At 37.3% G+C, this 23,105-nt stretch overlaps 1 protein-coding gene across 2 annotated transcripts in view; it reads left to right on the forward strand.

Annotated features, from left to right (window-relative positions):
• ASXL2 (ASXL transcriptional regulator 2) overlaps window positions 1-23,105 on the forward strand; it is a 72,914-nt gene that overhangs the window by 45,758 nt on the left and 4,051 nt on the right. For both annotated transcript variants that reach the window (XM_080940583.1, XM_080940582.1), the window contains exons 5-11: window positions 195-310; window positions 5,799-5,922; window positions 7,417-7,560; window positions 12,640-12,803; window positions 16,473-16,569; window positions 19,654-19,759; window positions 21,532-22,243. In XM_080940583.1, coding sequence (XP_080796709.1) covers window positions 195-310; window positions 5,799-5,922; window positions 7,417-7,560; window positions 12,640-12,803; window positions 16,473-16,569; window positions 19,654-19,759; window positions 21,532-22,243 — 1,463 coding nt within the window. The remainder of the gene's footprint in view (window positions 1-194; window positions 311-5,798; window positions 5,923-7,416; window positions 7,561-12,639; window positions 12,804-16,472; window positions 16,570-19,653; window positions 19,760-21,531; window positions 22,244-23,105) is intronic.

A 23,105-nucleotide genomic window follows, 5' to 3' on the forward strand; every position in this document is an offset into this window, starting at 1 on the left:
CTATCATCCTACACTAGAACTTTCTGAGGAAAATAAACTGAAAAGGGAGACTGTTTGCAGTACAACTCAAAAGAAGATCCTTCCCTAAAGTGTTTGGTCACAGTTCTTAACAGGTAGCAGCATATGATCTGGGGTAGGAATGGTGCTTGATATCAACTCTGGTAACACAATTTTCCTTGTCAATTTTTCTCTAGTATCATCTAGACTGTCACAGCCATCCTCTCCCCAGTCAAGCTGCCCATCACCCACCATTCCAGCAAGCAAAGTCATTTCTCCATCACAGAAGCACAGCAAGAAGGCTTTAAAGCAGGTAAGAATGGAGTTTCCATTTATCGGGATAATTATGAGAGCCTCATAGTATTTCACATTTTTAGGTCTGTTGTATAATGGACAATCATTGCTAAGATCATGCTTCAAGAAAACACTGCATCAACTCTTCTGTTAGTAAAATCTCTAAAGCTTTTAGATTTGTGTCTTTACAAAGTAAATATCAGCAGTCTACAAAGCTGCTGCTAATAATTTGAGTACTCTGTGTGTAACACCCATTGTAGGGTTTTGGTAGTTCTTTTTAACACAATTTTGAAGACCTAGATTTTTTTTTCCTAGTTTGCTAAGTTGTCTATGTATGTGCAGAATCATGAATAGGTGTTTTAAGTTTTCGGGCATTTTTGTATTTCTCTGGTTGCTGTTTTGGGGTACAGGAGATAAAACCCAATGTTTCTCACACTGAGCCATATTCCCAATCCTCAGGTTTGTTATCTTTGGAATTTATTGTAATAATCGGGTAGATTTTTAAATAATACTTTATCTAATACATAGAATGGCATGCTAGATTTTCCAATATTGCACTAATTGTGTGGAGTAGACCTTATATGTTCATTCTTTACATACATTGTAAAATCATTTTTTCCTTCCTTCCTTTCTCCCTTTCTGTCTGTTTGTCTTTCTTGTAAAACTTTAGCTTGTAGACAAGTATTGTAGCACACACCTGTAATTCTGTCATTTTAGAGGCCAAGGGTAGGAGGAGAATTTGAAACCAACCTGGCCTATACAGTAGTATGTTGCAGTAAGTATTAACGTGGCTGCTTGACCTTTTATGGGCCCCCGCGGACACCACTCTAGTGTGGTGCCGAGCACACACCATGCACTCTCACTCTGCTTGGCACTCTAGGCCCCTAAGGAACTCTGGCAAGGTTCACTCTACTGCTCTTTGGCTGCCTTTGCCCTGGATGGATTTGACCGCCTTGGCGTGTTGTTTTCACTCACTTCCTCTTGGTGTGTCATTGCCAAGCCTTAGATACACACCCATCCCAACTCTGTGTCGGGCTTTATGCATTCTGCAACTGCAACTATACCCTTTGAATTCAATTAAGTAGTCACATCAAAGAACACACAAAACTACTCTGGTCCAATATGTATACTATAATTTGCTAACCTTTATAAGTCAAATGATCTTGTATAGTTTCATCCTTTATCAAACATTCAATAACAACCTTATTTATGAAGAGAGGTACTGAGAGAAACATAAACATCTGCCTCCATCTTTGTTCCTCCCCGAACCTCTTCCTCTCCTCCTCTTCCATTTTCCTAGCCTTTTCTCTGCCTACCTCTCCACTGTCGAATCATGTATCACCTTAACATCAATCCACAGTAGTACCTTGTCTATATTATTTGAGTTTAGATCTTGTAATATTCTTCTTGTGCAGTTTTGAAATGAAGAAATTTCTACAACCATAACATTAACATTGTTTATTTTATTCTAGACTTGGAGAGAAAGTTGTAGAAGTTATCGTTACTACCAAGGTTGAATAAATAATACTTAAAAAATTCTTTTCCTTTCATTATATTATTCTTTGTTGTTATATCAATTAATTTTTCTACTTTTGAACCAGTTTGGGGTTTTGTTTTGTTTTGTTTTGTTTTCTAGAATACTTCATTAGTTCATTTCTGGTCCGGTGAGATTATTTGTCTTTTATTCATGTTCATTATTTGTTCTCTGTACTAATTGCCTGTTCCATTTTCTTTTTTATTGGAATTTTAAAAGAGTTGTCTTTGTATGTTTTCCTCCTTCCTTTTCTCCCTCCCTTCACTCCTTCCCATCCTCCATCCTCTCAATGCTTTATCTGGCTGCATGGTAACATAGTCTGAGTACTTAGGAGGCTGAGACAAAGGGGACCCTAATTGCAAGGCAGCCTGGGTTATATAGCAAGACACTGCCTAGCAACCCTCTCCAAGAAAAAGCAAATGGTCAATAAATACCAACTGACAAATAGGAATGGAGAGATGGTTCAGTGGTTATAACTACTGGCTACCCTTCCAGAGGACCTGTGTTCAGTTTCTGGAACCCACATGGCACCTCACAACTTTAACTCTCGAGGATCTAACACTCTCAAAAAGTCATATTGGCAAAACACCAGTGCACATAAAATTAAAAATAAAAAATCCTGACAAGTAATTGGGAAATGTTGAGATCATTTTTTATTCTCATATATTAGTATGAAGAATTTTTATATCAAAAAATCACCAAATCTGATGAAGTTTACAACTCATATTAATGCAGTATAATAAAAACCACCTAATCGTTTAATATGGATGATTGAACATAGGCCCTCATGCATGATAGGCATGTTCTCTGCCACTGAGCTATATCCATTGCCACTATAACTTTGTGAGAAAGAATTTTTACATAATCTATTAAAATGTAAATATACACACACCATGAGCATGAAATTAAACATTTTAGGACTGAAGTTACGGAAAAATATACAGAAGAATATTTGCATAAAAGTTAGTATAAATTTGATCATATTATTTGTTCATTTTGCATATATTTATCATTCATATATGCTTAAGATAAATCAATTAGGATTTATCTTTTTCTGTGCTTCACAGATGTATTCACATGTACAAACACATAAGTACCTACAGAAACCTATAAATAAAAATAAATAGCTTATTAATTAAGAGTGCTTTCTCAGAGAAGACTTTGGTTTGGTTTCCAGCACCTACCTCAGATTACTCACTATTTAGCTCCAAGTCTAGAAGCCTGATATCTTTTTGCCTCTACAGACACATGGCCACACATGGTCTACTTAACATACACTTAGACACAGACACACTTGAAATTAAATAATTAAGTCTTAAAATCTTTTAGAGTCTGAAGAGTTGGCTCAGGGGTTAAGAGCAATGATTTTTCCAGAGGGCCCTGGTTTGATTTCCAGCAGCCACATGGAATCTCACACCTGTAACTCTAGTTCAGGTCCTCTACTGGCTCTCTTGGGTCCTGCATGTACATTGTACATGGCCATGCAGTAAAAGCATACATACAAATAAAAATAAGTAAATAAAGCCTTTTAAAAGAAGAAGCCCGAACAGAAGCTGTTCAATTGTAGGACAGGCACTCCATGTATAAGCAGGAAGGCCTGAGTTTGGATATCAGCATTTACGTACGTATAAAATGATACATAATGTTTTATACCCATAATCACCGATTGATTGTGGCGTCCCTGTGACTTGTATGAGTACCTAGTCTAGATGTATCAGTGAGCTTAAGGGTTAATGAAAGAAAAGATATCAACTTTTTACTACACACACACACACACACACACACACACACACACAACCTTTGTACTCCTGCTGAGTAGGTGACAGGTTGGTCTCAGATTGTTTTCAAACTATACTACCATACTGAGAACTGTCCATGGAAGCCTGGCCAAAAAAATACTTTGACACTATAAGGGAAAGACCACTGCACTCACTTGATAGGCATCTGTGGCCGGTCCTCACAAACTACCAGTGACAGGTATCTGGGAGTTCAGAAAAACACAGTGAAAGACCAGGATCAGGTGAGACACTTATATCCCCATTAGCCTCCTCCAGTCCTTCACAGTTACTCATCCAGGGTCAATTGAGCATCTCCTTCTATTTTACTCAGTTTCCTTGTTTTCTCGCGTCTTTTATTTCTTTATCCTTTCTTTTACCTTTTGACAAGCTTTCTCAAATGCACTCAAAAACTGAGTTATACAGGAAGGTAGTTCTCAAAATGGGGTACCAAGGCCATCAACCCTATGTCTGAAATTGTGCAAAATACACATTCTTGGGGCTTGAGAGATGGTTCAGCAGTCAAAAGAGCACTTGTTCTTGCAGAGAACTTTGGTTCCTAGCACCCATATCTGGTAGCTTAAAACTGTGTGTAACATCAATTCTGGGAGGCATGATTTCTTCTCACCTCCAGTTGGTATACCATTGTGTACAAATGAGGGGTATATTTATATGGACACATAAACATATAAAATAAAATCTTAAAATGTTAGAGAAGTAAAACAGGACACAGAGTCTTAGATGAATACCAAGAGAACATTAACAGTGGGCTGAAGGAAATAAATCATTGTTATTAGAAATAGTAATAGAAAGCAGGGGAAAACAATTTACATGTAAGTAATTCTTCATTCTTTAATATTAAAAACCACACACACACACACACACACACACACACACAGAAGGATGTGGGGGGACTTTATATGCTTAGCCTAGTAAATGCCACTATTAGGAGGTGTGGCCTTGTTGGAGTAGGTGTGTCACTGTGGGCGTGGTATTTAAGACCATTATCCTACCTGCCTGGAAGTCAGTATTCTGATAGTAGCCTTCAGATGGGTCTTTCTGTGTGGCCTGAATCACAGATCCTCCTGCTTCTACCTTCTAAAAACTATGCTGAAAGTTGTGTGCTGCCACTCTTCTCCCAGAGCCCATAAACATTTTAAATCATGTGAGTTTTAAAATATTTAAACTAGAAGTTATTTTAAGAGTTATTTACAGTATCAGATGTGGTGGTCACACACAGTTGTGGACTGTCATAGGATTGTTGGGAGTAAAACCTTTGTTGTCTGAAAGTACAGCAAATGCCCTTGCCTGCTGAGCTGTCTCCCCAGCCCTTGATTGTGTTTGAGTATACACGTAGGTGTGGATGTAGGCAGCATGTGCGCGTGCATATACATGCTCTAATGTCTATGGGAATACACACTTTATATCTGGAAAGTTTGGTAATTTAATCACAGCCATAAATTTCTAAAACTTGGAGAAGGGAATTTTTTTGTTTGTGTTGAACAGTTTGATTTTATTTGTGTGTGCATGTCTGTGTGTGTATATATATATTTATGTATTTTGGCACACACGTGGAGATCAGAGAACAACTTTTGTGAGTCATTTCTCTCCCAGTGTGTGGGTCCTAGGGAATCAAACTCTGGGTCTAGGTTTGAAGAGGGATGCCTTTACCACTGAGCCTCTCATGGGCCTCTTTCTTTTTAGATATTTATTCGAAAATGGTCTCAATTTAACTCTATTAAGAATCTAATAGAAATATAAATGACATAGAATAAACAGAAGATAAGTTACTGAGACTTGAACAAGTCTCATTGTTCAACCCAAGGTAATTTAATACTTTTTTTTTGGTCCCTTTCCATACAACCAAGTCATATTAAGCTGTTATTGGTACATGGTTTCTATTTCTATTTTCAGATATGATAAAGGTATGTATGCAGTTCTCTAATTAGAAGATTGTAAATTCCTTGCCTTTTTCTCCTCCAAGTTTTTTAAGTTTGGAAAAATTCTAATGATTTTTTTTCTTGTATGTGTATATAAAGGAATAATCTTGGCCTCCCCTGAAAAACCTAAAGGTAATTTGGGCCTTGCTAGTCTAGTTTAACTTAAGCTTTTGTTTGCATTGAGTAGATTTCAGTGTAAGTTCTCACCATTTAAATGATGCAGTTTGCTTGTTTCTTACTGCCGGTTTTTCTTTCTAGGCCCTGAAGCAGCAACAACAGAAGAAGCAGCAGCAGCAGTGCAGGCCAAGCATGTCCATCTCCAATCAACATCTCTCTCTCAAGACTGTCAAAGCCACCAGTGACTCTGTACCTGCCAAACCTGGTAGGCAGACGGGGCATTCACCTTCTCCTATGGAATTCACCCCAACATATTTGTACTTTTGATATTATAAATTTTTATACTGAACTGCTCATTTTTAAATTGCTATATTTATTAGCATAATTTTTCTCTGCCACAGAACTGATACAAAATCCTAGGATAAATAGAAAATACTTTTATATAAAATTACCATGTACTATATTCAGTTACAATATTCAATTCAATTACAATTACCATATTCAAAATATAGCAGTGAAATTTGGGTATAAGAATGAAATTAATGAGAAACCTCTGATGTATCAGCCCTGATTTGAAGCCTAAATTCATTAAACACACACACACATACCTTTTGTTTCCAAGGTCAAAGTGAACTCTTTGTCTCTATGTATACATGTAGGCAGGGATATGTAGGTGTGTACATACAGGTTGAGGTCAGAGCATGGGCTCAGATGTTATTCCGCCGGACCATCCAACTTCTGATGGTTTTGGTTTCTCTGATGGGTCTCTCACTGACCTAGAGCTTATGGTTTAGCCTAAACTGACCATCTAACCCCAGGAATCCTCCTGACTCCACTTCCCAGTACTATAATTACAAGTGTGCTGTACTATGGTTCTTTATGTGGTTTCTGGTGATCAAACTTAGTTCCTTGTTCAACAAGAACCTTTTGGACTTAGAGTTATCGGTACAGCTCTAAAGTGAACTCCTTCTCAATGCTCTCATTTAAAATATAAAGACAGAGCTGGAGAAATGGTTCAGTCATTAAGAATGTGTACTGCTCTTGCAGAGGGCTTGGTATCAATGCCCAGCACCTACATGGTGGCTCACAAACACTGTTAACTCGACTTCAAGGGGATCTGATTCCATCCTCGGGTATCTGTGGACACTGCACATACAGGTGAGGCAGTAAACTACACGCAGGCAGAATGTTCACACACATCAAGTCAAAATAAACTTAACACTAAAATGTGAAAAATTGTATAGGCTTTCTAAAATACACTTAATTTTCATTAGATATGTTTATAGGCTTTGGTTATTTATTGTTGATTGTTTTGTTATTAGTTGTCTTTTCACACACAGACTTTGTTTTGCATTATATAATTGAACATTCTATGGACTGCCATAAAAATCAAAGGTCTGAGTCTTAAAGAATTTTTCATTTCTGTTAGAGCAGATATTTGCAATTGAAGATAAATAAAAGAAGATGTAAGGGACTTTATTTTACAAATCATTTACAAGGCCTACATTTCTTTAATCCTACAATTATCATGAAATAATAGTTTGATTTTTTTTTTAATTATTATACTTATTGGGGTCTGGGGAGCAAATGTATGTGGAAATCTGAGGCTGACCTTTGGGAGTCAGTTCTCTTCTGCCATGGATGGCCCACAGATAAACTCAGGTTGTCAGGTTGGTAGCAGCCTGTCTTGCTCGCCTCTTGATGGACTCTTTCTTGTATGAACCTCTGTCACCAGTCTTGATGTATTTCTTTCCCCTAGCCCTGTGGGAAGGAAAACAATCTGATGGACAGTCAAGCAGTCCCCAGAACTCAAATTCCAGCTTTTCTTCCTCAGTGAAAGTGGAAAATTGTCTGCTAGGCTTGGGGAAGAAGTCTTTGCAGAGGTCTGACAGACTCCACACAAGTAAGTTAGTTTACAAGGGCTTCTTCATTCAGTGCAGCAGTGTGTGCGCAGTGTATCTGAAATTGTTGGCCACTGGCTGGAGTTATTGTATAATTTTATTTTAAAAGTTAGACATAATCCCCCCCCCCCCCCCAACAAGGTCTCACTTACAAAGCCCTGGCTGTTCTGGAATTTGTTCTATAGGTGAGGCTGGCCTTGAACTCATAGTGATCCACTGACCTTTGCTTCCCAAAGTGCTGGGACTAAAAAAGCGTGTGTACTTAATTTCTTTCTTTCTCTTTCTTTCTCTTTCTTTCTTTCTTTCTTTTTTTCTTTCTAATTATCTCAATGTTTTTAAAAATGTTTTCTTTGGGGTCTTTTGTTTTTTGTTGGTTTGTTTCATACTGAACAATAATAACCCACAGCTTTGAATGCTGGAAGGACTTTTTCTTCCACTGAGTTGTACATATTTAGTCCTCAGCTTGTCATAGTTACTTGTTGCCTTTTCTTTTTTAAAGACAGTGTCTCATTAATACAATCTGAGATACTCCGGGACTCCATTTTAACTTACGCTCTCCCTGCTTCAGCGTCACACCTAATACTATAATAGGAAACACCACTGCTTTCAGATTTGATAATTGCTTTTTAGAGATTAGAAGAAACATGAATAGAATTGATTTAATGCCCTTTCCCATTATTCATTTCATCCTTTTATCTTTGAATTCTTGGTTGTCTTCATATTCTTCTAATTCATCCTTTATCAAACTGTTTCACAGAAAGATCTGTTATAAGTCGTTTTTTGTTTTACTTCTCTTTGTAACAATAGGTCCTACATCGTTTTTGTTTTATTTCTATAGAGAAAAGGATAGAGGGGATTATAATTAAATATTGTAAACTGAACTCCCTTGGAAATCCCATTAAAATAAGAATACGGACAAAAATATTAATGAGATTGATTGAAGAAAACAAGGAGACAGCCAAATGGGCAGGTGTCAGCAAAGGTTGAGAGATGAAAGTTGGATGAAGCTGAAAAGGAATTGTCATTAATAAGCCAGCTATGGTTACAGACCACGGAAAGGGCTCAAGAACTGGAAAGATGGATGACAGAAAAGAAAGGTGAGGCATAGGATTGGAAAAAAATTAAAAATGTAGGAAAGCACTTTGATGCTTTACTCTAAGTTGAAGTTGAATGAAACACCTTCAAATTTAGGAATATCACATTGAGCTGTAGGACAGTGATGCGGCGTTGTGTAGTTTGTTCTTTGCTGTGACAACACATGGGCAACTTCAGGGCACTGAGAGGTATATTTTGGTTGGCAGACAGGCGGTAACCAGAAGCACAGCAGTGGAGCCAGTTGTGTGTGAGAGTAGGAGAGGCTGGTTATGCCGCTTGTCTAGAAGTCAGACAGCAGTGATCCACCTCTTCCTGCTGTTCCCATCTCCCCAAGCAGTGTCACTAGCTGGGACCAAGGTGGCAGGAGCTTGTCATCAGCTTTTCACATTCATATTTTCATAGGCACTATTCTCCTATTGGTTTCCAGAATTCTTAGTAGAGTGTATTTCAGCCACCACTAGCAGATCAGTTAATCAACACAGAATAGGAAAGCTTAGAAGATAAGTGTATAGACACATTTACAAGTTCCCAGATCTTTTGAAACTATTAGATTCTTTTAACTATTCATATAATCCTAGTTCTTGTGAGCTACGGTAAAAAAGTATTATATATTATACTGTTGCACCATGTTACATACACACTAAGTTCCTGCTTAAAAGTATCATTTCTCCCCACCCCCTCACCTTTGACAACCTTTACCTCTTTGGTACTATTTATTATATCCATTTGACTTTTCAAAAGTGTTTTTAAATTTTTTTACTCTTTCTGTCTGAAAAATTTTGTACTTTTATTTCTATATATATATATATATAGGTATTTTTATTCTGAACTTATAGCTGAAGTATTTTTTTGGCCAGGTGTACATACTTGTACCTATGTGGAGTAGTGATAAGAAACAAACAGAAGTGGCCTTTCTGGCTTGTTTATTTATCTGTGCAGTGGGATACTAATAATTACCAAGTTCTGTTTGCACAGCAGTACATGCCTGTGATCCCAGCTATGCAGAAGTAAATCAATAAATATATATTAAGTAATAATAGTAAGCATTATTAGCTTCATGGAGGGATGTGAAAAGTAAGCAAGTTAATATAAATGTTCAGAAATAAGTCTGCTGCTGGTGTTACTGTGGTTATTGTTGCTATTGGTATTATTTATTATCCTACTTATTCAGTGAATTCTGAGTTCAGTGAATCAAGATTATTAAATCTAAAATAATGAACCCCGTGGCTGAGTGATAGCTCAGGAGTTAGAGCCTGTACTGCTCTCTCAGAGGTAAGTTCTTAGCACATCTCAAGGCTTTCAACTACCTGCAGCTCCAGCTCTTCGGGATTTAATTCCCTACTCAGGCACTGTACTAATATGTACACACTCACATACAATCACGTATGTATACATAATTTTTAAAGTTTTAAGTTAAAGCATTGTTTTATAAGTTCCTTCTTGGTAAGCTTAGTTTCTGATTGTGTAAGATAAGCTAAAATATGTTTTACGTGGGAATGTCTCTGTCTCACAAACAGATGATTTCTTTGTTAAGAGAAGGTCTTTATATGTGCATAAGGCTAGCAGTGGGTGAGTTTTCCCCCTTATTCCACATTCTCACCAGCATGAACTGTCACTTGTTTTATTAATCTTAATCATTCTGACAGGTCTCTGATGGAGTTTCAAAGGTTTGAATTACATTTACCTAATGGCTAAGGATGTTAAACATTAAGTGTTTCTAGCCATTTGAATTTTCTCTTTTGAGAATTCTTTGTTTAGATTTGTACCCCATTTTTTAATTGGTGTATTTGTATTCTTGAAATCAAGTTTCTTCAGTATATGTAGGATATTAGTCTTCTATCAGATATATACTTTTCCTGTTTGGTAGGCTTCTGCTTTGTAAGAATGATGGTGCCCTTTGTCATGCAGAAGCATTTTAGTTTCCTGAGATTGTATTTATTATTAATTGATCTTCCTGCCTATGCTATTGTTGTTTTGTTTAGGGAGTCTTTTCCTATGCCAATTAGTTCAAGGCTATTCCCTACATTTTCTTCTATCAGAACCAATATACCTGGTTTTATGTTGAAGTCTTTGATTTATTTGTACTTGAGTTTTGTACAGGGTGATAAAATATGGGATTCTTCTACATGCAGACATGAAGTTTGACCAACATTTGTTGTAGATGCTGTCTTTGTTCCCGTGTTTATTTCTGGCTTTTTTTTTTTTTTTAAATCAAAAATATGATGTCTATAAGTGTGTGGACTTATGTTCTGATCTTCAAGTGTATTTCATTGATCATCCTGTCTTTTTCTACTTGGGATATATTGTACTTTTAATTCTTTAGCTATTTTCTTGTTTCTAGTAATTTGTTTTTATGTTTCTGGTAATTTAAGAGAATGGAAAAGGGGCAAGATTTAAAGAAGTTAATTACACATCTTTTAAAACTGGAACTTCTTAGGGCTGGACAGATGGCTCAGCATTTAAGAGCACTGCCTGCTTTCCCAGAGGACCCAAGTTCAATTCCCAGCACCCACATAGCAGCTCACAGTTGTCTGTAACTCTACTTCCAGTGGATCAGCACCCTCACACGGACATTCAGGCAGAACTACAATGTGCATAAAACTGAATAAATCTTAAAAAGTTATTCCTAAAGCATGGAGGGTGTGTACCAGGCCATTTGTTTTTCTCTATCACTGTCTGTCTGATTCTCTTGAGACAGGGTGTTTCACCAAGTCTGGAGTTCACAGTGTTTAGTTAGCTATACTGGCTGACCAACAGACCTCAGAGAATCCCCCTGTTTCTCTTTCTCTCTTGTCTCCTGATAGACAGACCAACAGACAGACACACACACACACAATAATATCTCTGGGGTTACATGCATATGTGTACACACCTGACTTTTCATGTGGATGCTCTAGATCTGAACTTGTGTTATCATGTTTGCACAAGTCCTCTTACCTAGTAAATCTCCCAGCCCTAAATCGTTATTGTAAGGTTTTAAATTCATATAATGAAAGATGGAAAATATAAAAACGAGATTCAGTGGAAATAGTAATTATAAAACCTGTGAAAACAAAGCCACACAATTTTAAAATTACCATTACTAATCTTTGTGTACACAAATCTGTTGCTTTTTTAAAGCATTCAGATCTATAAGCTACACAGATCTAGTTCTTTCTGCCTCTGCCTCCTGAGGGTTTCAGTACACAACTTGCCATGTCTAGTCAGTGTCTTTGCTGTTTGCCACTATAAATACCAGGTTAGCTGGCCATGAGCTTTCTATCTTTACTGCTCATCTTGCTCTAGGAGCCATTGGATTATAGACACATGATAGCTTCTTAATCCAGCTTTTAAATGGGTTCTAGAGATTCCAGTTCAGATTATTATGCTTACAACTCAAGTGTTTCACGCACTATACCTTCTCCTCAGCCATATTTTCTTTTCAAAAGAATTTTTTTATGTGTTTATGTGTGCTTGTATGGGTTTATGTGCACCAGTTTGCATGTTGATGCCTGTGGGTGCCAGAAGAAGCCCTACACTCCCCTGAAGCTGGAGTTCCAGGCAGATGTGAGCCATATGATGCTGGGAACCAAGCTTTGATCCTTTGTGTTCCAAACCCCTGAACCATCTACCTAGCTCCAGTTTCTATTAAGATTAAAACAAAAAACAAAAACCCAAGCATTCTGTAGATATGCAGCTTGTCATTTCTCACAAATTTGTTTGAGGGAGAAAGCTATCTGTTAGTTAGCAAATGAACAGTTTTTACTTTTAAAGATAGATTCTTGTAAATTTTTTGTTTATTTATTCTTCATAAATGATCAGAGTTTCTTTGCCTTAGACATTTCTAAGATGTTCTTAATTGTCAGAATATAGTATTTTTTTTCATTTATTTTTATTGCTATATGGCAAACTATGTAATAGTAAAATGTATGATAAGTAATATATGATTAGTTATAAAACTGTAAAAGGAAGCCAAGTGATAAATTATTATTTTCTGAATTTTGTAGGACAAATGAAAAGGACTAAATGTGCTGACATTGATGTTGAGACTCCTGATTCCATTTTGGTTAATACTAATCTTCGAGCACTAATCAACAAGCACACCTTTTCAGTTCTTCCTGGAGACTGCCAACAGCGCCTGCTTTTGTTGCTTCCAGAGGTGGATCGACAGGTGTGTCACAGCGAGCATAAACAATTCTGTAACTGAATGAGCCTCTTGTTCTTATCATTAGCTCATGTATTCTAGCTATGCTTAAACTGACTGTTGGGGCTGAGGATGTCTTATACTCTTAGGTTTACTTCCTGAGGGAATTAGAGATGTTACAATTGTGTGTGTGTAGGTAGAGTAAAACCCGAGGCTTTATGTGTGCTAGGCAAGGTCTCAGTTAACAGAGTTGCATGCCTGGTTCTTAAGACTTGAGTTTGAAAACAGCCTGGTCTACAGAGTGTATTTCATAGATACATAGAGCCTCTCTAAAACAAACGAATAGTTGTGTTACTTTCCTTGGAAATATCTGGACAAAGAACCACCAATCAACAAAAGAAATGGTTTCACCCAAGTTTAGTTTAATAAAGCATTGAGTTTATTAGCATTACTTTACAGGACTTTGGAGCTAGATTGCAAGAAAGTCTTCCCTGGTATTGTTGACTCAAAAGCTGCATCCATAGAGAGCTCCTCATCCAAATAGCAGTCAGCTTGACCAGCTGGAGAGTTTACTGCTTCAGATATAGTTCCTCATGTTGTATGAGCATAAAATTATTTTCGTTGCTACTTCATAGCTATAATTTTGTGAGTATATGGATTGTAATGTAAAATATATTTAGAGATAGAGGCTTTCCAAAGGGGTCATACAGGTTGAAAGCCCCAAGTTATGTCTCCTTTGCTTCTGAAGGTCCCTTAGTCTCTTAAGTAGGGAATATCTCAGTTCAAAGGCAGTGGCTACACTACTAAGTTAGAAATAACGGTATTTCTATTTTAAGTGTCTTAGCAGGTGAGTTTTATAAAATAAACCTTATAAGGGAAATGGACTCCCTTATTTGCTTTGATTAGAAAATAGGGCTAGATATAAGAGACTGGTGGTAAGAAGCTTGTTTGGCATGCAAGGGTCCCAGTTTCAGTCCCAAGTGCTGTGATGAAATAAAGAAAGGGGTGAAGAAAGAATGTAACAAATGTCCACCAGGATGAGAGAAACACAGTTGGAGAGAGGGAGATGAGGGAAAAATGAAGATAGTTGAATGGTTTTCCTGTTTGAGATACAGGCATCAATAAAGTCTAGTTAAGGGTTTAGTTGTCTTGTTTTATTACCAACTGGATAGTGCCTCAGATAAGGGAGAAACTAAAGATGTGAATTCAGATAAACATAGACAACTAGAAGTATACAGAACATAAAATATTAGTGATAGTTAAGTATGTTCCTTTTTCTTTATTAAATCTCTAAAAGAAATATTTGTTTGTTTGTTTTTTTAATAATAAAAATTTTAAGTCCCATTATGAAAGGAAGCTAGCGGAAGCTGGAGAGATGGCTCAGTGGTTAAGTACACTGGCTGCTCTTCCAAAGGACCTGAGTTCACTTCCCAGCAACCACATGATGGCTCACAACCATCTGTAATGGGATCTGATGCCTTCTTCTGCTGTGTTTGAGGACAGCAACAGTGTACTTATATACAAAATAAATAAATATTTAAGGGGGCGGGGCTGAAGAGATGACTCAGTGGTTAAGAGCACTGACTGCTCTTCCCATAGGTCCTGAGTTCAATTCCAAGCAACCACATGGTAACTCACAACCATCTGTAATGAGATATGATGCCCTCTTCTGGTGTGTCTGAAGACAGTTACAGTGTACTTATATGTGATAGGTAGATAGATGGATGGATGGATGGGTGGATGGATGGATGGATGGATGGATGGATGGATGGATGGATGGATGGATTTTAAATAAAAAAGAAAGAAGGAAGGAAAGAGAAAGAAAGAAAACTAGCAAGAATAAATATCAAAGGGTTGGGAACTGCCAAAATAGTGATCAGAAAGACTTTGTTTTGGCCCAACTATAAGATAAGGTCTGAAAATGCTTTCATCAAAGAAAATGGCTAGTTGAGTTTTTCTTCTGTGAAGAGGGAATGAGATCATTACGGTTTTTCTAAGCTTGTTCTCTTGGATTTATTTTTATTTTATTTATGCCTATGTATATATGTGTGTGCATGTATGCTGTGTGTGCATGTATACGCACAGAGGCCAGATGATGGTGTCAAAGGTTTCAAAAGCTGGAGTTATAATGATTGTAGGTCACTTAACATGGGTGCTAGGAACTATTAACTCAGGTCCTTTGGAACTATCCTTAACTGCTGAACCATCTTACCAGCCCCAATTCACCTGAAATTCTATACATTTATATATTTGTTTGAATTCTACCAGGCCTGATGGTAAGGTCTGGAATCTCATCTAACTGGAAGAATGAGATAAAGGGATACAATAAATAAATAAATAAGTTGGGTGAGGTAATAAAGAGTGGTAGAGGAAGGTATGATGCCCCACTCCCACACATACATATACATTATACACACATGCATACACAAAAGCAGCAAACAAAGAATAGAGTGCCAAGGATACAGTTCAGCAGGAGAACACTTAAGTGACTAGCATGTATGAGCTTATAGGTTTATTCTCTTTCCTTTTTAATCCTTATTAAGACAGCATGAAAGGCAGCCATGCTGGATACCTTTAATCCTAGCACTCTGAGAGCAGAGACAGCAGATCTCTGAGTTCAAGGCCAGCCTGCTTTACAACACCAAGCTGCAGGATAGCCCGGGCTGTTCTCAACTCCACACACACACACACACACACACACACACACACACACACACACACACACACACACACACACACACGCATGTTTTCCCTGGTTTGTAATAACAGACTGTATTTTCTAGTTTATAGTAAGATTCACAAGGTAAGCTGCATAAATCATTATAATTGATTGACTGCAAAGTCACAGTGAAGTGTTTCTCATTATGAAATCTGTTTTCATTTTTGGTCTTTGACACAGAGTTTTTCTGTGTAGCCTGGAATTTGCTATGTAGACTAGGCTAGCCTAATACAAAATATCCTTACATACTAATTGTGTTTGGTTCTTGGAATGCAGCTCTTAGAAATAAAAATGACTAGTACAGCTAGAAAAGTTTGTACACTCCTTTAATCCCTTAGGAGTCAGACCTCTATTTTCAAGGACAGCATAGACAGCCTAGACTACATAGTCATACCCTATTTCAAACAAATAAAAAACACACTAGTACATTCTCTCTGTTTGTTGCAACTTTATTAATTATGGGGAAATATTGGTAACAAAGTGAATGTTTACCATTAGGAAACTGGTAAATTAATTCACTTATAAAATGAAATAAAATTCAATAATTTCAATGAAGTGCTCTCTCTCTCTCTATATATATATATATAATATATATATATATATATATTATATATATATATACCTGTTGACTTGAACAGACTTTCACAGAGCAGTCTGTGAGAAAACTTAAATTACAGTGTGTTGTATATAACTTGGTATAAATAATTTACTCTGATCAAAAGAAAAAAATAAGTGTTATTCAGTAAACAATATCTTTTCAACATTGTGGAATGGAGTTGAAAGGTGAGAGAAAAAGTTTCATACACATGAAAAGATTTTTAAAGGAGAAAATGTTACAGTTTTGTTTTTTAAGTAGTTTTAAAAAAGGAGTTAGCTATGTTTCTATGTATGGGTTGTACATTCAGTTAACATCAAGTGAACATTATTGCACCTTTCCTTTGAATGTTTTCCCCCCCTTGGCTTGTTCCTTGATACAGGTTGGTCCAGATGGCCTGATGAAGTTGAATGGCTCAGCCCTTAACAATGAGTTCTTTACTTCCGCAGCCCAGGGGTGGAAGGAAAGGCTTTCAGAAGGTAAGTGTTGTGCCCTATGGCTTCCAGAGTCTGAGTGCCCCAGAGGAACAGAATTTAGATGATGAATATGTCTACAGACACACACACACACACACACACACACACACACACACACACACACACACACACAGGGTTTATTAGAAAGGCTTACTGTGGTACAGCTAGTCTAGCAATAACTGTCTAGCAACAGAAGATCCAAGAATCTACTAGTTGCTCAGTTTGTGAGACTGGATGTCTCAGCTGGTCATCAATATATGCTGGAATCCAAAAGAAGTAGGCTGCAATGCCACTGAAGGGAGTGGATGTGCCCAAAACAAGTTTCTTCCTTACATAGGCTACCACCACGAGGCGTGCCCCAGAGGTGGTCTTCCCAACTGCAGATGGTTTAATTAAGAAAAGAACATCCCTCATAGCTGCTTAGCCACTTGAGTTTTAGTTAACTCTAAATGTAGTCAGATTGACAGCCTAGAGCAGCCATCAGAGTGAAGGTCATTAAGTTTCCTAAATGTAGATTTTCTTTCCTGTATGAAACAGATACCTGTAGCGCCCATTAACTCCAGCAGTATAATTTTTTAATGGTTTCAGTCACGTGAGAAAATAAAACATAAATTTTAACTGTGAACCTAGCCTTAACAATTTAGCCATCTCTTTAGCCCTATATTATTATGTTTTAAAAGCACTGTTTTTAATATGTCTGTTTCAGTATTCCAGATTAATACTTAGGAACTGAAATTCTAGGAAGTTCTCCTTACTAGATAATTGAAGACTTAGTTATTTTATTATGGTGCTTTGCATCCATTGGTAGACTGCAAAGTAAGTTCTTTTTTCCTACCAACTCCAATGACATGGGCAATGAAGGAAATCAGTGACAATTAAAATCTTGCTGAGCTGTTCCGCATACTATAGGGTTCACTCATTTGAAGTAATGGAACGTTTGTGGACCATTGTTTACGGATTACTGGCCTTGGTTACTTGTCCTATGTCTGATCTGACAGATGTACTGAAATTTTTTTTCTTCCACACAGGGTTTCTTTGTATAACTCTGGCTATTCTGGAACTCACTTTGTAAACCAGGCTGGTCTCGAACTCACAGAGATCCTTCTGCCTCAGCTCACACCTAATAGTAGAATATTTTAAAAGTTACTAATTGTTTTCACTATTGTATATGATTTCTGTCAATACTATCAGTTCTTTATTTTTTATCTTACTTTTCTTTTGCCCTTACAAAACACCATGACCAAGACAACTTATACAACAAACTATTTAATTGGGGCCTTGCTTACAGTTTCTTAGGGTGAGCCTATGAACTTTATGACTGGGAGCAAGGCTGCAAGCAGGCAGGCATTGAACATAGAACAGTAGCTGAGAACTCAAATTTTATCTGCATACAGGAGGCAGAAAGAGTGACTCTGGGAATGGAATTTTGAAATATCAAAGCCCATCTATCCCCATGACATGCCTGCTTGAACAAGGACACACCTCCTTATCCTTCCCTAATAGTTACATCAACTGGGACCAAGCGTTCAAACATATGAGCCTATCCTAGCCATTCTCCTTCACACACCAAAGTATACCTGCTTCAACGAAAACATACTAAATTTAGAAAAGGAAAGGAAGGGAGAACTATGTATGTGCTGTGACATATGTCATTCATTGCCACAGTTGATTCACTGGATCTGGCTGGCCATTTCCCTTGCTTAAGATCCCTGTAGAAAACCTCCTAAGGCTGCACTTCTTAGACCTTGACAGACTAAGACAGATTAGCTGGTGATGGATAGGAGGCTTTTAAAACCTCAAAAACCTTCCATAGCCAATAAGCTACACATCCTAATTTTTCCCAAACAGTTCCACCAACTGAGGACTAATTATTCAAATGTAGATGTTTATGCAGGCCTTCTCATTCAAACCACAATTACTTAAATTTTTTTTCTGTGTGTATGTCTGTGTCAGAAGTTGACTTTCTCCTTTCACTGTGGTTTTAGGGAGTTGAATCAGATCATCAGGTTTGCTCAGCAAGTACTTTGACCCAATGCCTGATGAAGTCTCACCAGACCAACATGAGTTTTTGTTTCGTTTTTCATTTTATGAGTTTAAGTGTTTGGAGTATACATATATGCATCAAGTGGGAGATATCAGAAGAGGGTGGAGATACCCTCAGTTCACATGGGTACTTGAAAAAAAAAGAAAACACCAATTAGCACCACCTTAATAAATTGGAAACCAAATATGGACACACACTCTTGGGTGCCAGAAAACAGGTGGAACTCTTGAGGCAGACTGAAGTGTCATAATTCAGTGGCCAACTTTATTTTATTACATTAGCCAATTTATCCTGAGGTTAATGCTGTGTGTAACATACATCACACACAGCAAAATCATGGTTTTCCATAGAGACCTATAAATAACAATAACCAGTTCTGATACACCTATTAGGGATACAAAGATATGATAGAAACCAATTCCATATTTTTAGGGCTGGAGTGATGACTCAGTGGTTAAGAGCACTGACTGCTCTTCCCGAAGTCCTGAGTTCAAATCCCAGCAACCACATGGTGGCTCACAACCATCTGTAATGAGATTTGATATCCTCTTCTGGTGTGTCTGAAGACATCTACAGTGTACTTACATATAGTAAATAAATCTTCTTAAAATAAAAAAGAAATTGAGGTTACAAGAATCTTGACTTTATTTCTTGGAGTTTGCTTACAAGGACTGAGTAGTCAAACACAATTCCATTCTTGGACACACATATATTGCTTTCATTCCATTAAGAAATGAATTCAAAATTTGATGTTAGAGGTGGGAGAAATCTTCATGGTATATGTTGTTTGTAACTGGAAGATGACTCTTTGGGAAACAGCTGGAGCACAATAAGTACTGTGGGCTTTAGCTGCATACTGAAGATTACAGGGTAGTTTGTGACAATGCCTGTATTCAACCTAGTGGTGTTTACTCTTTCTTTCTGGCTTGCTTTTTTGGAATGTCGTTGCCTTGATATGATAATATTCTGTCCTGGTATGAATCTGTGATTAGAATTTATGAATGATGCTTTTCTGTTGGTGTGATTTTGTTGATACATTGCAGGTGAATTTACCCCTGAAATGCAGGTGAGAATTCGACAAGAGATTGAGAAGGAGAAGAAAGTAGAACTGTGGAAGGAACAATTTTTTGAAAGTTACTATGGTCAGAGGTAAGCTAAGGCAGACTCTGTATCCAGACATTAATGTCATATGTCATGTGATACCTCCATGTTTTTACCTTACTGGAAAGTCTAGTGCCTAGATTCCTGTAATTTTTATTTAATAAATTCTTTTTTATTAATAATAGTCTTAGCCAGGTAGTGGTGGTGCACACCTTTTACCACAGCGCTCAGGAGGCAGAGGCAGATTTATCTCAGTGAGTTGGAGGCCAGCCTGGTCTACAGAAAGTTTCAGGACAGCCAGGGCTACACAGGAACCCCACCTTGAAAAAAACAAAAGAATAGCTTTTTGTTTTGTTTTTAAAGAATCATGGGTGTTTAGAATTGTATTTCTCACAATCCTTGATCCTCAACTTGCATTGTAGCAAAGTCGGTTCTACTTGCTTGGGGGGAAAAAAAGGAGTTGAATTTTTTCTTTTGTTAATCTTAAATTAGAGTCCTTCCTTGGAAAAGACTGACTTCTAGTAATTTCATGAGATAGAATATAGTGATTCCCAAAATGTTGTTAAACTAACCCAGTTAGGAATTTTAAGGGTCACATAATGGTGGGCCATTATACCAAACATGTAATTAAAATTCTTTCCTCTGTGACTGGGAGATGTGCATCACTGAATTATGACACAAATTTTATTTTTAAAGGGCTGTAGTCTGAAACAATGTTATTTGTTGTTGTTTGTTTGTTTTTTAATTTTCAACACCAAAAAAATCAAAATGAAATTTTACTGGATAAATTTAACAGATCTGTTTAGTTTGAGTAGGATTGAAGTCACTTAAGATAGATACCTACTAAAATTGAAAGTCTCGAATGCTGATTTTTCTGAAAATTTAAGTAGGTAGGTAGGTAGGTAGGTAGGTAGGTAGGTAGGTAGGTAGGTAGATAGATAGATAGATAGATAGGTAGATAGATAGGTAGATAGATAGATAGTAAGTAAATCTGTGGGTGCACATGCCATATTACTCTAGCATATTACTTCCTTGGTTCAAACTTAGGTGGACATATCACTGGTGCTAAATAGATTTTTTTATTATTTATTCTTTTAAGGTGCTAGAGAGGGTTTAATTGTTGGCGGTTTAACTAATAATAAACATTAAGAAGACTCACTGGTGACCCTTAGCTTCCCTTTTTCTAAGCCACACTATGCAAGTTCCAGCTGATTTTCACCCTCAGCTCAGCAGCACATGGGCTCCGAACTTTAGACTTAGCCTAAGTAGAATTTAAACTCAGTTCTAATTTTTAACTTCTGGAGAACATTATCTGTCTTCTCAGGTTTTCCATAGAAGTCTTGGGCCAATCTTCCTACAAACACTAGTGAACAAAATTGATCACAGTTTCAATCTAAGTCTTTGGGTAGGGGTACTTACTTGACTTTTCTTTAGGGTCTTCTAGCTAGCCTGTGAGTTTGTAGACATTATGACTCCTTTATAAGCAGAAGTAACAATAGCAGCCACCACTATAGAACTTTTATTGTGTACCAAGTGAGCACTTCGTATGGAATAACTTCATCAGTAGCAACACTGAAGTTGTTAATTCAGTGTGCAAGTAAAAGAACTAAGATGCAGAAGGCACCTGTCCAATCAATATCTTGTCAACAATTGATATCAGAGCCAGAATTTGAATTTAATTACTTTGGCTCAAGAGTTCTACAGAAAACTACTTACTGTGTCAGGGGTTTTCTAGTTCTTGACATACTCTACTTTTCTCATGTTTTCAGTAACATGGGCTATATTATGTCCCAGCTAACAGCTCTTTCTGACTTTTTTAGTTCTGGCCTAAGCCTTGAAGATTCACAGAAACTGACAGCTTCCCCAAGTGATTCCAAAGCAGAGAAAACCCCAGCTGAGCAACCAAAATCTGTACTTCCTTCAGAGGCCTCTCCTGTCAGAATCATCCCAGTAGTTCCTCAATCAGAGTGTAAAGAAGAAGCCATCCAGATAACATCACCATTCAAACAAGAAGAAAGCCAAGATGAGGCAAGGCTAAACTCTAAAACCCCAGAACCTGTTCCTGAATCAGCTAGCAATACAAATGAGCTTATCACCGTGAAACCCATCAAGAGCCCTAAGGATGAAGGTCTCTTAGAGCAGAAACCAGTTGCCTCTGCTGAACAAGAATCTGAGAAAGAGAATCATGTCACCACAACTTCTAGTAATAACAAAAGTGAGAACCAAGAAGTCGTAGCTATATCCCCAAGCAAATCTAAAAATGCTGGATTAGAAAAACCCATAACGAAGCCTATTGTAGAAGCCAGTCCACTGGACCCTGATATGAAGATGCCTCCAGCAACTGTTACTGATCAGATCCCAGAAAGTCTCAAGAGGAAATCTTCTCTTGCCCAAGAAGAAGCCACTAGCAGCTGGGAGAAAAGACCACGTGTCACTGAGAATCACCAACACCAGCAGCCATTTCAGGTCTCCCCACAGCCCTTTCTTAATAGAGGGGACAGGGTCCAAGTGCGAAAAGTCCCACCTCTCAAGGTGAGAAAGTGCTTGTTGTACCTGCTAAGTTTCATAACTGGTGGTGTTAACTAACATAGTTTAATATGTTATATACATTTAATATACATATCCCTGTGGTGTTATATAAATAAAATTAGTAATAGTCAGGCCTTAGAACAGCTTTCCTACATTTATTTCTTGATATTTGAATAAGGGATCTGAATAAACCACCCCAGCTCACTTCCTATTCACATCTGAGAGGCAAAGTCTTGCTGTCACTTGGGCTGGCATTGACTTCTCAGTATTTCTTTTACTGCTTATTAAGTGCTGGAATTATTGACCAAAAACTTTTCTTCACTGAATGTCAAATATGAAATTCTAGACATAAGAACTGTATTAAATTTTAGTTTAATATAGAGTGGTCTACACTGAAGACTTAATCCACCCTGACCAGATTTATAGAATTTCTCCTTTCATAGATTTTGTCAGAAGCCGTTTTACTCTTTCGTCTTACACTATGTCTAGTTCCACAATTTATAACAGTAGAATGTTTTAGCCAGTCTGATTCTAAATGCCTATAGCACCAGCTCTGAGAAGATAACAGGAGATAGTGCTTCGCCTAAAACATTGAGGCCTTCTCTTAAAACAAAACAAATAACAAAAGACGTTTTTATACAAAATTTGAACTTTAATATTAGTTTTACAAGTTGATCTATTTTGTTTGGTTTGTGCTATATTTAAAAGTAAGTGTCTGGCTGGACTGTGGTGGTACACACCTTTACTCTTCAGAGTAGGCTGGTTGGTTTGGTTGTTTATTTGTTTTGGTTGGTTATTTTTTGGTTGGTAGGTTGTTTCTTGTTTGGGGTTTTTTGTTTTGTTTTGCTTTGTTTGGAGACAAGGT

The sequence above is a fragment of the Micromys minutus genome, assembly GCF_963924665.1.
Source record: "Micromys minutus genome assembly, chromosome: 1".
NCBI lineage: Eukaryota > Metazoa > Chordata > Mammalia > Rodentia > Muridae > Micromys > Micromys minutus.